This window comes from Babylonia areolata, chromosome 14 (assembly GCF_041734735.1).
Source record: "Babylonia areolata isolate BAREFJ2019XMU chromosome 14, ASM4173473v1, whole genome shotgun sequence".
Lineage (NCBI taxonomy): Eukaryota > Metazoa > Mollusca > Gastropoda > Neogastropoda > Buccinidae > Babylonia > Babylonia areolata.
In genome coordinates, this window is record NC_134889.1 from 21978550 (window position 1) to 21991174 (window position 12625).

At 43.6% G+C, this 12625-nt stretch overlaps 1 protein-coding gene across 4 annotated transcripts in view; it reads right to left on the reverse strand.

Moving 5' to 3' along the window:
- The window catches only part of LOC143289913 (WD repeat-containing protein 46-like), a 53524-nt gene extending 47140 nt beyond the window's left edge, over positions 1 to 6384 (reverse strand). Inside the window, exons 1-2 of one of the 4 annotated variants that reach the window (XM_076599154.1) lie at positions 1876 to 1998; positions 170 to 1400 (exon numbers count right to left, since the gene is read on the reverse strand). In XM_076599154.1, the coding sequence (XP_076455269.1) occupies positions 170 to 1387 (1218 nt within the window). In that variant the 5' untranslated portion in view covers positions 1388 to 1400; positions 1876 to 1998. Of the gene's footprint in view, positions 1 to 169; positions 1593 to 1875; positions 1999 to 6273 lie in introns of those variants that run through there. The other 3 variants (XM_076599153.1, XM_076599155.1, XM_076599152.1) reach the window with 3 other exon arrangements.
- Positions 6385 to 12625: the final 6241 nt, after the last annotated feature.

A 12625-nucleotide genomic window follows, 5' to 3' on the forward strand; every position in this document is an offset into this window, starting at 1 on the left:
ACTGTCATGTTTGTGTAACTGTACGTTTTCACAGACATAGGCCAAAAAAAAAAAGATTGAAGGAATGGGCAAACACACACACACACACACACACACACACACACACACACACACACACACACACACACACACCGGTAGACATCAACACTATTCTTTCAGATGCCCCCACCTTGTGTTCAGAATGAACTCTCTGCACACACATCCCATCCTTTCCAGCAGCCCCAGTCACTTCCAGCGTGGAGGTTTCCCCAGAACCCTCACCCCTCTCACAAATCCAGCCAGCACAGGATGTCGCAGCATCAACACACTGTTTAGCTTTGCTCCTGGAACCTGAACCAACGTCCAGCCATGAGGGCACCTCCTGTGGCACAGTATTTCCATGGCTGATGTAAGGACTGTCACTATCCGCAGCATCAGCATCAGCATTGTGATATTCTTTTGCACTAGAATCAGTCACGGCATGTTCAGAGCAACAGTTATTGGCATCTCTGCTGGAAGGAGAACCAGAGTTCTTGGCTGCAGTTTCTGATGAGGAACTCTGAGGTCGCAGGCCTTTGCATTCAAGCTCAAGTCCTGCGCTCAGCGAGGAGGGACACACATTTTTCCCAATGCAGTCAGTCTCAGCTCTGTTTACTGGCATTGCCACAGCAGAAACTGGTGATGCTGGAGTGCAACCAATGCCTTTTTTTAAGTGTGCGACAACACTGACGGACGCCAACTCTGACAGCGCCTGCCTACAATACAGGTCTTTTCCCCCAGTGTAACAACCGTCCACAGACATGCTGTTCAAAAGCACAGGTGCAACAGTATCCTCCAGTTCAGAAGCAGGCTGCATATGACAAGCTGCTTCAAAAACAGCTCCATGAAGATGCCTCAGGTTCGAGTCCTTTCCCAAAGCTGAGGAACCAGGGACTGTCAAGTCTTGAGGCTCACCGTCGGCTGGACTGGATGACGACGATTCTGGGCCCACTGCATGAGGATCATGATGGAGGGAAAGTTGGACGTCGTCCCCAGACTTCCTCTCTGCAGGTCCTGAGGCAGAGGGTGAAGATGGAGCCCTAGAGTCTGAACACAGGGGAGTCTGGTTCCTGAGGTCCACAGGCTGACTGCAATGTCTCACAGCCTCCCCTCCAGCTTCTTGAAACAGACCGTCTTCCATGGCCCCGTTTGGATTCTGAGACTGATGCCCAAGAGCCCAGCTTGGCAGCACCACACCTCGTTCCTGAGCTCTCTCAGTCTGGGTCATGTGCCCTGGAATCCACAGTGTCCCTCCCTCTGTCACATGATGATTCTGACCCACAGATCTGTCATAGTCCATCAGACATCGCACAATGGTGCTGTCAATAAAGTCAGCGATGCTCCCCACTCCAGCCTCCTGTTCATCCATCGTCGCCGACACACTGCAGTTACTGTAGAGATGATCAGACTGAACACTTTGCCACATCGTCAAATCGCATGACTCATGCACAGGAACAGAACGCGTTTTGAACAGCTTGATGTCAGCTGTCAACTTTGTTGTATGAGCTCGAAGTCATACTTTCACAATGCAGCCTGTCAAAATCAGCCTGTCTTCAACCAAATCAATCTTCAGCTTTTCATCTTTGCCTGTGGAGTCAACAGGATAACGGCTTTCCTATATTGTGGATTGCTAGCACTCTGGGCCCTTCTGTTAAGGAGGTAGAGTGTATCATAAATCCCCATTACCATCATTATTGTTATTGTTATTGCAACTGTTTTTGTTCTTCTTATCATCATCATTACTACTGTATAATTCATCACCAGTACACTCATTGTATATATATATTCATCTAACCCCAATCATTTTAACCATATAAACTATAAAGCAATGAACTACAATGAACAATCAAGACGTACTCTCTTTTTTCTGAATTAAAAAATGCAATTGCTCTTGGATATGCTGATTTTTTTAACAGGAAAAAAAATCAATCATATCATCACAGAAAGTGAGAAAGGCTGGAAATGTCCCACATGAAGCCAAATGCACTGGTTGACGTGTTATAAGTGCTGCACAGACTTGAGACTAAGAAGGAAATGATAGAGAGAGGCAGAGAGAGGGAGAGAGAGGGAGAGGTGTGGAGAGAGAGAGATAGAGAGGGAGGGGTGTGGAGAGAGAGAGAGAGAGAGAGAGAGAGAGAGAGAGAGAGAACAGCCAGCCAGCCCTACAGTGAGAAAGTGTGTGGCTCAGATTGAGGGTCATAGATACACAGCTATCTAGAGCAGTTGTACTGAGGTGTGCGTGCGTGTGTGTTGTGTGTGTGTGTGTGTGTGTGTGTGTGTGTGTGTGTGTGTGTGTGTGTGTGTGTGTGTGTGTCACTCTGTGTGTGTGTGTGTCACTCTGTGTGTGTGTGTGTGTGTGTGTGAGTGTGTGTGTGAGTGTGTGTGTGTGTGGGGGGGGGGGGATGCAGGGGGGAGGGGTTGTATGTGCATGTGTCACTGTGTGTGTGTGTGTGTATTTGTGAGCATGTATGTGTGTGTGTGTGTGTGCACGCGCGCGTGGATGCCTGTGGAGAACCTAAATTCCAAACATAACTATTGCGCCCTTGGCTTAGTGAGATTACACACACACGTACACACACATTACAGTATATATATAATACTTGTAACCTTTCATGGTTCTAAGGCAGGACAATTCCTGACTTAATCAAAAGCTAAGAGTTTCATTATAAAATATACTGCTAAGTTTTCCACCACATCTTTCTAATTCTTCGTTCTCACCAACAACCTACATCAGTACATGTTACAATAGTCCATTTGTGAAGAAGAAATTTTTTTTTTTAAATAAAATGAAAATAATGACGCATAATTTACCTCTCACCCTCGACAACCCAGTCTCTACTGTCAACATTCCCCCCCCCCCACCCCACCCCCCCCACCACACACTCCGCTCCCTACCCTCCCAACCCCCCTGCTCCCTCCGCCCCTTAGTGTTACACTTTCAGTCTGCGAGACTGACTGTCTAACTGATAAAAAACACACACACACAGGAGAGTGACAAATTGTGTTACACATTATGACCCACATTATAAGTTCACCTGGTCCTGAGACACCTCCACCCTCCCCACTCCCACCCCCGCCATCCCCCCTGACCCCCACAGGTCTCTGCCCTCTTCTGAACTATTGACCCCTGAACTAATGACCCTGGCCGATCTTCAGCTGATCTTGCTGTGGAAAGAACTTACCTGTGAACCACAATCGCTGGCACACAGTCATTAAAATGTGACAAAGCAATGCAATTTGACCTTAACACTGATAAAGCGGTGGACATGTGGACAAAGCTAGCAAATTCTACAAACTGTGTGCAACCTTCAGTGCAGTGCAATGTGGCAAGAACTAGTACTGTTTGTGATATTACAATCATGATACTGAACGCTTATTCAGCACTTTTTTTTCTCAAACAGACCAAAAAGTGCTTTACAATGCGTTGTGCTGCATTGTGCTGTGTAAGTATTTCTTTGTCAAAAGAGATTTCTCTCTGTGAAATTCAGACTGCTCTCCCCTGGGAGAAGCTGTCACCACAGAGCAGTGCTAAGATTTTCTCTTTTTTTTTCTTTCTTTTTTGTTTGTTTACAAGTGCATTTGTTTTCACAATGAACATGATTTTTTTTCTCCAGGGACAAGTCTTTTGATGCCATTGGTTCTTTTACATGCACAAAGTGCATGCTCCACAAGGGACTTTGGCATATCATCCCCTCCAAAAGATTAGCACCCAGACCAGCACTCAAGGCCAAGTGGAGGGAGGGGGGAGGGGGTGGGGTTAAAAATCCCTAATTCCACAGACTCTTGCATTCTGGACAGGTGCATTACCACAACTCAGTACAATGACAAAATGATATAAATCAAATAATTTCACTCACACATGTGTGTCTTCATGTTTTACATTTATTTGCTTATTTATCATCATTGTTTTTTTGTGTTTTGTTTTTTATTATTATTATTACTACTACCTTTTTCTATATTATAATTATTATTTATTTATTTATTTATTTATTTATATATTTATGTAAGCTTATCTATTATTTATTCCCCCCATTTTTTTATTTTTTTTTCTCAAGGCCTGGCTAAGCGCATTGGGTTACACTGCTGGTCAGGCATCTGCTAGGCAGATGTGGTGTAGCGTATATGGTTTTGTACGAACGCAGTGACGCCTCCTTGAGCTACTGAAACTGAAACTGATTTCACACTCTTGCAGCAGACAGACATCAAGACACCACTCACCCAACTTACTTCAGGCATGAAAACAGCTTAAGGCAAAAAGAAAAAAAAGGACAGGTCTCTGTGGTCAAAAGTTAAAGAGGTTGTGTGTTTTGTCCTTCAAGTTAAAATGTGCACCAGCTTGTATTGAGGACCCCTGAAATTAAAAGGGTTGTACTTGTACAAGTTGTAGTGCATAAAAATGTTAGCTTGTGTGAGGACCTCCAAGCAGTTTAAATACATTGCGTGTACAGAAAAATGTTAGCTTGGGCGAGGACCTCTAAGAAGTTTAAATGAAATTTCACTTTTTGTTTCATTTCACAATTTTAGGATGTAAAGGATTACTTTCTCATAATTATGAAATCAAAAAACAAAGACTTCCAAATACTAACTGAAAATAAAATAAAATGTATTTCTCTCTCTCTCTCCTGTGCATGCATTCACATGTCCACACACACACTGTAGACCCTGCCCACCTCTTCCTGGACCTACATCGATAAACCCAATCCTTTATGCCTATCTCATTCATTAGATTATAATGCTCCCAATCCTTTACGCCTATCTCATTCATTAGATTATAATGCTAATGATCATATGATATGGTCTGCAGTAAAGGCTAGGGAAATTATGAATACTATGTCATTATCATGTGTGTTAGTCCATGTGCTGCTTTGCATGAGTGTGTGTGTGTGTGTCTGTGTGTGTGTGTCTCTGTGGATGTGTGAGGCATATTATTTATAATTGATCTCTTTACACAATAATACAAAAATGGATATCATAATTGACAATGCACAATGGTTTATCTGCCATCAAAAGAGGCTTTGTTTTTTTATTAAAAAGATTTGTATTTTATTTTACTATGAGTGAAACTAAAAGGCAAATATGACTGAGGCACATCATGATCATTCTATTTAATCTATCATTTTTTTCTATGTAAAAAGAAAAAAATGCAGTACTTTGTCATTTTGTAGTCAAAGCAGTACACACACACACACACACACACACACATATCATACCCCCCCATCCCCCCCCCCCCGCCCCCCCCCCCAACACACACACAAATACACACCAGTTATATTTCTGAGTCTGACAATAAAGCTAAATCATAATTCATATGCCTGTTCACATGAAGTGATGACTGCAGGCACAGGTATCATCTTTCACACGTGTGTATGTGTGTGTATACATATGTATGTGTGTGTGCGTGCATGCCTGATTGCATTATACTGTATATGTCAAGTGCTGTATATGCACATTAAGTTCGATGAATGAGGTGTACCATTATTCCTTTTGATTATTACATTTTCTTTAGTTTTATCTACCTTTTAATTGTGTTTGATTATTAACTTTGTTTACACATCAATTTATCAATTGATTTATTTTCTCCTTACATCTCTGCAACTTCCATAGACACACACTGAAAGCGACACATACGTTTATACAATATGTAATGTGTCAAGGGATAATATTGCCCGTTTGTGGCAGCTAATATTAGAGATTGACATAGCTGAGCCAACACCACAGTTAAAGCTGCATGACCTAATGGTAATACATGGTTTCTCCACTGCAATGTGAATTCAATCAAAGCTTAGTCTTTTGTGAAGTGAAGAACTATGACACTTAAACTAGAAAGCTAGAAGGCAAGATTGCACTGGGTCTTACTTAGTGCTGCAGCCTTTGAGTTTGGGGGTTAGTTGGCCTTCGGGAACCATCCCAACGCCAACATCCTAAAGCCTTCCTGGCCCTGAGAGTGTGGATGTAACTTGGGCAAGACACTCTCCAGTGCGAAAATCAAATTCTGGTCCATATAGTCAGGGCAACAGTAGTCGGACACGACAGTCGCCTATCGATTTTTTTTCCATACAGGATATTTCTATGGGTCATTCTTCAGTGCTGGTCACCAGAGGAGGTCACTCACTTCAGTTAATAAATCATACAGGAAAAGAACCGATTGCATGCGGGGATGAATCAGATTCAGATTCAGAATGCCTTATCATTTCCATGGCATTTCTAATGGCTAACAGAATAAAAAGTCAAACAACACTCTGAAACAACTCTTACCTCACTGCCCCCTTTTCCCGTCTTCGTTTTTTCAGCCATTTTCGTTGATGCTGACATCAGATGTAGATTTACACTGAAAACACTATCAGCCACACACGTGCAAAATTTTAACGGAAGTAGCAACCGGAAACAGTTCCACAGTTAGCTCTCTTGTGGACGAGATAATCTTTCCCTTTTTACTAACCCGAGAGTTACCCAAACAGACCGCACTGAATTAAAGTGGGTTTATTTGCTCAGTGAAGCCAATAAAAATATCTAAACGTGAATTATGATTGTTTAAATTCATTTTAAAACACACCTTTACAGTATTACGATGGAGATCACGTAAAATATTGTTATGCTTTGTCACATACAGGAGTGTTTTATGATAAAAATTGCAAGGGTTTCGGGGGATAGTTTCAATATGAATTATTTATTATGTGTCTCTCTTTTCCTATCTCCCAAATAGTAGAACAATATGAGAGATGGCATTTTTGATGCATTTACTATATGAGAGATGGCATTTTTGATACATTTTAACACGAGTGGGTTGACTACAAAATGTAAACAACACACCGTATCAGTAGCTCAAGCATCACTGCGTTCTGACAAATCCATATAGGCTGCACCACATCTGAGAAGCAGATGCCTGACCAGCAGCGTATCCCAACACGCTTAGTCAGGCCTTGAGAAAAAAAAATAAAATAATGAAAAAAAAGTTTTTTAAATGAAATTAAATTAAAGAAAATAAATAAAATAAAAAATAAATAAATAATAAAATAAAATAAATAAATAATGACACATCTAAATGGCATCTGTCAGTCAGCTAAACCCAGGTTAGGCAGCCTGTTGTGCATCTGACTCCACTGATGTTTGTAAAGTGCTGAGAGTAACTGGCAAGACCATCCGCTTGTTCACGGACAATACGACGGTCGCATATTACGTGAACAAAGGGGGGGGGGGGGGGGCTTGGTAGACCTCTCCCTGCGGACCGAGGCTCTGAGGCTCTCCTCCAGCTAAAGTAAATGAATATCTAAAATAAGAAAGAAAGAAATATAATTACAAAAAAAGAAGAAGAAAGATAATAATGATAATAATAACAATAACAAATAAAAATAAAATAAAAAACAAAACAATAATATTATTGAATAAACAAATAAGCAAATAAATGTAAAACATACAGCTACACACATGCATAACAGATATACAACAAACATATATGCAGTTTCACTGATATGAAATCACAAACAAAGACACATAAACATACATGAGCCCTGACACACACACACACACACACACACCATCTCCCAAATTACCCTGCACCTCCCCCCTGCTGCCCCCCACCCCTGCCCCACTCCCAACACAACACAAAATATAAACTGAATCAATTGAGTTTATTTTGAGAAAAGAACAAAATCAGAATGGTTGGTACATGCAAGGTATTTCCACAATCCAATATATTCTCACATGGATTGCAGGATCTTTAATATGTGATCCGCTTTTTTCTTTCTTTTTCTTTTTTCAGAAAGGGGTGAGGTGCTATACATACATATATATATATATATATATATATATATATATATATATATATATGTATGGCAACACTGATCAGTGCCCTGGGTCAGGTATTTGTCCCTCTTCCCCTCACACCAAGGTTTGTTTTTTTTTTAATCAGTGCACTGGGTCAGGTATTTTTCCCTCTTCCCCTCACCCCAAGGAGGTTTCTATCAGTGCACTGGGTCAGGTATTTGTCCCTCTTCCCCTCACCCCAAGGAGGTTTTTATCAGTGCACTGGGTCAGGTATTTGTCCGTCTTCCCCTCACACCAAGGGTGTTTTGTTTTTTTTTTATCAGTGCACTGGGTCAGGTATTTTTCCCTCTTCCCCTCACCCCAAGAGGTTTTTTATCAGTGCACTGGGTCAGGTATTTGTCCCTCTATCCCTCACCCCAAGAGGTTTTTTATCAGTGCACTGGGTCAGGTATTTGTCCCTCTTCCCCTCACACCAAGGGTGTTTTTTTATCAGTGCACTGGGTCAGGTATTTGTCCCTCTTCCCCTCACACCAAGGTTTTTTTTTTTTTCATCAGTGCACTGGGTCAGGTATTTGTCCCTCTATCCCTCACCCCAAGAGGTTTTTTATCAGTGCACTGGGTCAGGCATTTGTCCCTCTTCCCCTCACCCCAAGGAGGTTTTTATCAGTGCACTGGGTCAGGTATTTGTCCCTCTTCCCCTCACCCCAAGAGGTTTTTTTTTTTATCAGTGCACTGGGTCAGGTATTTGTCCCTCTTCCCCTCACCCCAAGGGGTTTTTTATCAGTGCACTGGGTCAGGTATTTGTCCCTCTTCCCCTCACCCCAAGAGGTTTTTTATCAGTGCACTGGGTCAGGTATTTTTCCCTCTTCCCCTAACCCCAAGGAGGTTTTTATCAGTGCACTGGGTCAGGTATTTGTCCCGCTTCCCCTCACACCAAGGGTTCTTTTTTAGCAGTGCACTGGGTCAGGCATTTGTCCCTCTTCCCCTCACCCCAAGGGTTTTTTATCAGTGCACTGGGTCAGGTATTTGTCCCTCTTCCCCTCACCCCAAGGGGTTTTTTATCAGTGCACTGGGTCAGGCATTTGTCCCTCTTCCCCTCACACCAAGGAGGTTTTTATCAGTGCACTGGGTCAGGTATTTGTCCCTCTTCCCCTCACACCAAGGAGGTTTTTATCAGTACACTGGGTCAGGTATTTGTCCCTCTTCCCCTCACCCCAAGAGGTTTTTTATCAGTGCACTGGGTCAGGTAGTTGTCCCTCTTCCCCTCACACCAAGGAGGTTTTTATCAGTGCACTGGGTCAGGTATTTGTCCCTCTTCCCCTCACCCCAAGAGGTTTTTTATCAGTGCACTGGGTCAGGTATTTGTCCCTCTTCCCCTCACCCCAAGGTTGTTTTTTTTTTTAATCAGTGCACTGGGTCAGGTATTTGTCCCTCTTCCCCTCACCCCAAGGTTGTTTTTTTTTTTAATCAGTGCACTGGGTCAGGTATTTGTCCCTCTTCCCCTCACCCCAAGGGTTGTTTGTTTTTTTTATCAGTGCACTGGGTCAGGTATTTGTCCCTCTTCCCCTCACCCCAAGAGGTTTTTTATCAGTGCACTGGGTCAGGTATTTGTCCCTCTTCCCCTCACCCCAAGGTTGTTTTTTTTTTTTAATCAGTGCACTGGGTCAGGTATTTGTCCCTCTTCCCCTCACATCAAGGTTGTTTTTTTTTATCAGTGCACTGGGTCAGGTATTTGTCCCTCTTCCCCTCACACCAAGGTTGTTTTTTTTTTTATCAGTGCACTGGGTCAGGTATTTGTCCCTCTTCCCCTCACCCCAAGAGGTTTTTTTATCAGTGTACTGGGTCAGGTATTTGTCCCTCTTCCCCTCACCCCAGGGAGGTTTTTATCAGTGCACTGGGTCAGGTATTTGTCCCTCTTCCCCTCACCCCAAGGGGTTTTTATCAGTGCACTGGGTCAGGTATTTGTCCCTCTTCCCCTCACCCTAAGAGGGTTTTTTTTTATCAGTGCACTGGGTCAGGTATTTGTCCCTCTTCCCCTCACCCCAAGAGGTTTTTTATCAGTGCACTGGGTCAGGTATTTGTCCCTCTTCCCCTCACCCCAAGAGTTGTTTTTTATCAGTGCACTGGGTCAGGTATTTGTCCCTCTTCCCCTCACCCCAAGAGGTTTTTTATCAGTGCACTGGGTCAGGTATTTGTCCCTCTTCCCCTCACCCCAAGAGTTGTTTTTTATCAGTGCACTGGGTCAGGTATTTGTCCCTCCTCTCCTCACCCCAAGAGGGTTTTATCAGTGCACTGGGTCAGGTATTTGTCCCTCTTCCCCTCACCCCAAGAGTTGTTTTTTATCAGTGCACTGGGTCAGGTATTTGTCCCTCCTCTCCTCACCCCAAGAGGTTTTTATCAGTGCACTGGGTCAGGTATTTGTCCCTCTTCCCCTCACCCCAAGAGGTTTTTATCAGTGCACTGGGTCAGGTATTTGTCCCTCTTCCCCTCACCCCAAGAGGTTTTTTTATCAGTGCACTGGGTCAGGTATTTGTCCCTCTTCCCCTCACCCCAAGAGGTTTTTTTTATCAGTGCACTGGGTCAGGTATTTGTCCCTCCTCTCCTCACCCCAAGAGTTGTTTTTTTATCAGTGCACTGGGTCAGGTATTTGTCCCTCTTCCCCTCACCCCAAGGGTTTTTTTATCAGTGCACTGGGTCAGGTATTTGTCCTTCTTCCCCTCACCCCAAGGGGTTTTTTTTATCAGTGCACTGGGTCAGGTATTTGTCCCTCTTCCCCTCACCCTAAGGGCACAAAAAAAAAAAGAAAAAAAAAAGGAAGAAAGACCACACATTTTCCTCCAAAGAACAGAGGAGTAGAGTTATTCGGTGTGATCCCCACAGAGATCGCCCTCAGAGCTAGTTTTTGCCAACATTTTTTCGCTACAATGCCACCCAACCAAACTAAAATATTCATAATAACCTGAAGTTGGAAATTACTGCCCTTTGATTAACAGAGGGAACATTCACTTTCACTACTCTTTGTGCCAATATTCAACCGTTGACTGAGTTATATCCGTCCCTCACCACCCCACCTTCCTGTCTTTCTCTGTCTTATTCATCATCAAGATCAAAATAAAATCTGCTCAGTCTTTGGGATATTGTCTTATCATGCACGGAATTGAACATATCTAATCATCAGTGGCTTAAAAGACGCATACACATAACCAAACAAATATAAATCTGTCTCCAAGCCTCTCTCACCCCTCTCTTGGTCTGTGTGTGTGTGTGTGTGTGTGTGTGTGTGTGTGTGCCGAGAGGGAGGGAGGAATGAAGAGAAATATCTATGTATTTATTTGGTGCACGCGTGTGTGCACACGTGTGTGTGTGTGTGTGTGTGTGTGTGTGTGTGTGTGTGTGTGTGTGTGTGTGTGTGTCATTTATTATTCAATCCAGTGCATGACAGGATTTTATCCTTAAGACTGAACACATTACACTTTGATCATGATGAAGAATTAGACAGAGACAGGAGGGTGTTGTGGATTGGCATTAAGGGGGAGTGAAGATGTTCCCTCTGTTTGGCAAAGGGCAGTAATTTCCGACCAAATATTTAGTTGTTGTTTGTTTTTGGTTCTTTTTTTCCCCATAAGATATAGGGGTGGGGGAGTAGGACATGGGGAGTGGGGGGGATGAGGAGGTGTAGAGGGGACATAGGGGGGAACAGGGTTAGAGAGAGGAGGAAAGAGATGGTGGAGGGAGAGTAGTACAGGGGGGAAGATTGGGAGGTGGGTTGAAGGAGGAAAAGGGGCAGTTGGAGAGTAGGACAGGGTGGAGAAGGTGGGATGGGAGAATATGGGCCATGGGAGATGGAGGAGGGAGGGTAGAACCATGTGGGAGATGGGGGAAAGGGTAGGACAGGGGAATGGCAGAGTAGGATAGGGATGAGAGGGGAAAGTGGGGGAGGAAATTGAGGGAAAGTAGGAGGGGGAGTAGGACAGGGTGGGGGGATGAGGGAGTAGGACGGGGGGCTGGGGGGGGGGGATTGGGGTGGCAGGGAGAGAGATGGGGCAGTTAGTAGTAGAGGAGAGAGAGAGAATGTCCGTGTGTGTGTTTGTACCAAGAGATAGGAGGTGAGGAAGCAAAATTTCACCAATTATTATTATCCAACAGACAAACACACACATACACATGAACAGTTACTTTTCCCTCACCAGTAGCCGTCTTTTACCCCCTATCTTTGTCAAATAACACTTTTGGTGAAAATACGCTAAACTGAAGAAGACGGCGAAGACGAAGACGACGACACACACACACATATACTTTTCCTCTGATACATAACATGAACTTTTTTTTTTTTTTTACACTAATATTCACATGCATTCCCTTTCCTTTATACACTACTTTACTCCTTTCCGTTTAAAAACACATATAGTGAACAGACGTTAAACTGAAGAAAACGTGTGCATGGGGGAGTATTGACACGCTCCCGTACATAGTTGTACGACCTTTGCTTGGTGATCTCGGGGGTTTATATAGCAAAGTGCAGACAACAGAAATGGTCACTGATACTCTTGTCTAACACGTTCACATCAGTTATTGAATGTTCGTTAGACGGGCGCAATAGCCGAGTGGTTAAAGCGTTGGACTGTCAATCTGAGGGTCCCGGGTTCGAATCACGGTGACGGCGCCTGGTGGATGAAGGGTGGAGATTTTTACGATCTCCCAGGTCAACATATGTGCAGACCTGCTAGTGCCTGAACCCCCTTCGTGTGTATACGCAAGCAGAAGATCAAATACGCACGTTAAAGATCCTGTAATCCATGTGAGCGTTCGGTGGGTTATGGAAACAAGAACATACCCAGCATGC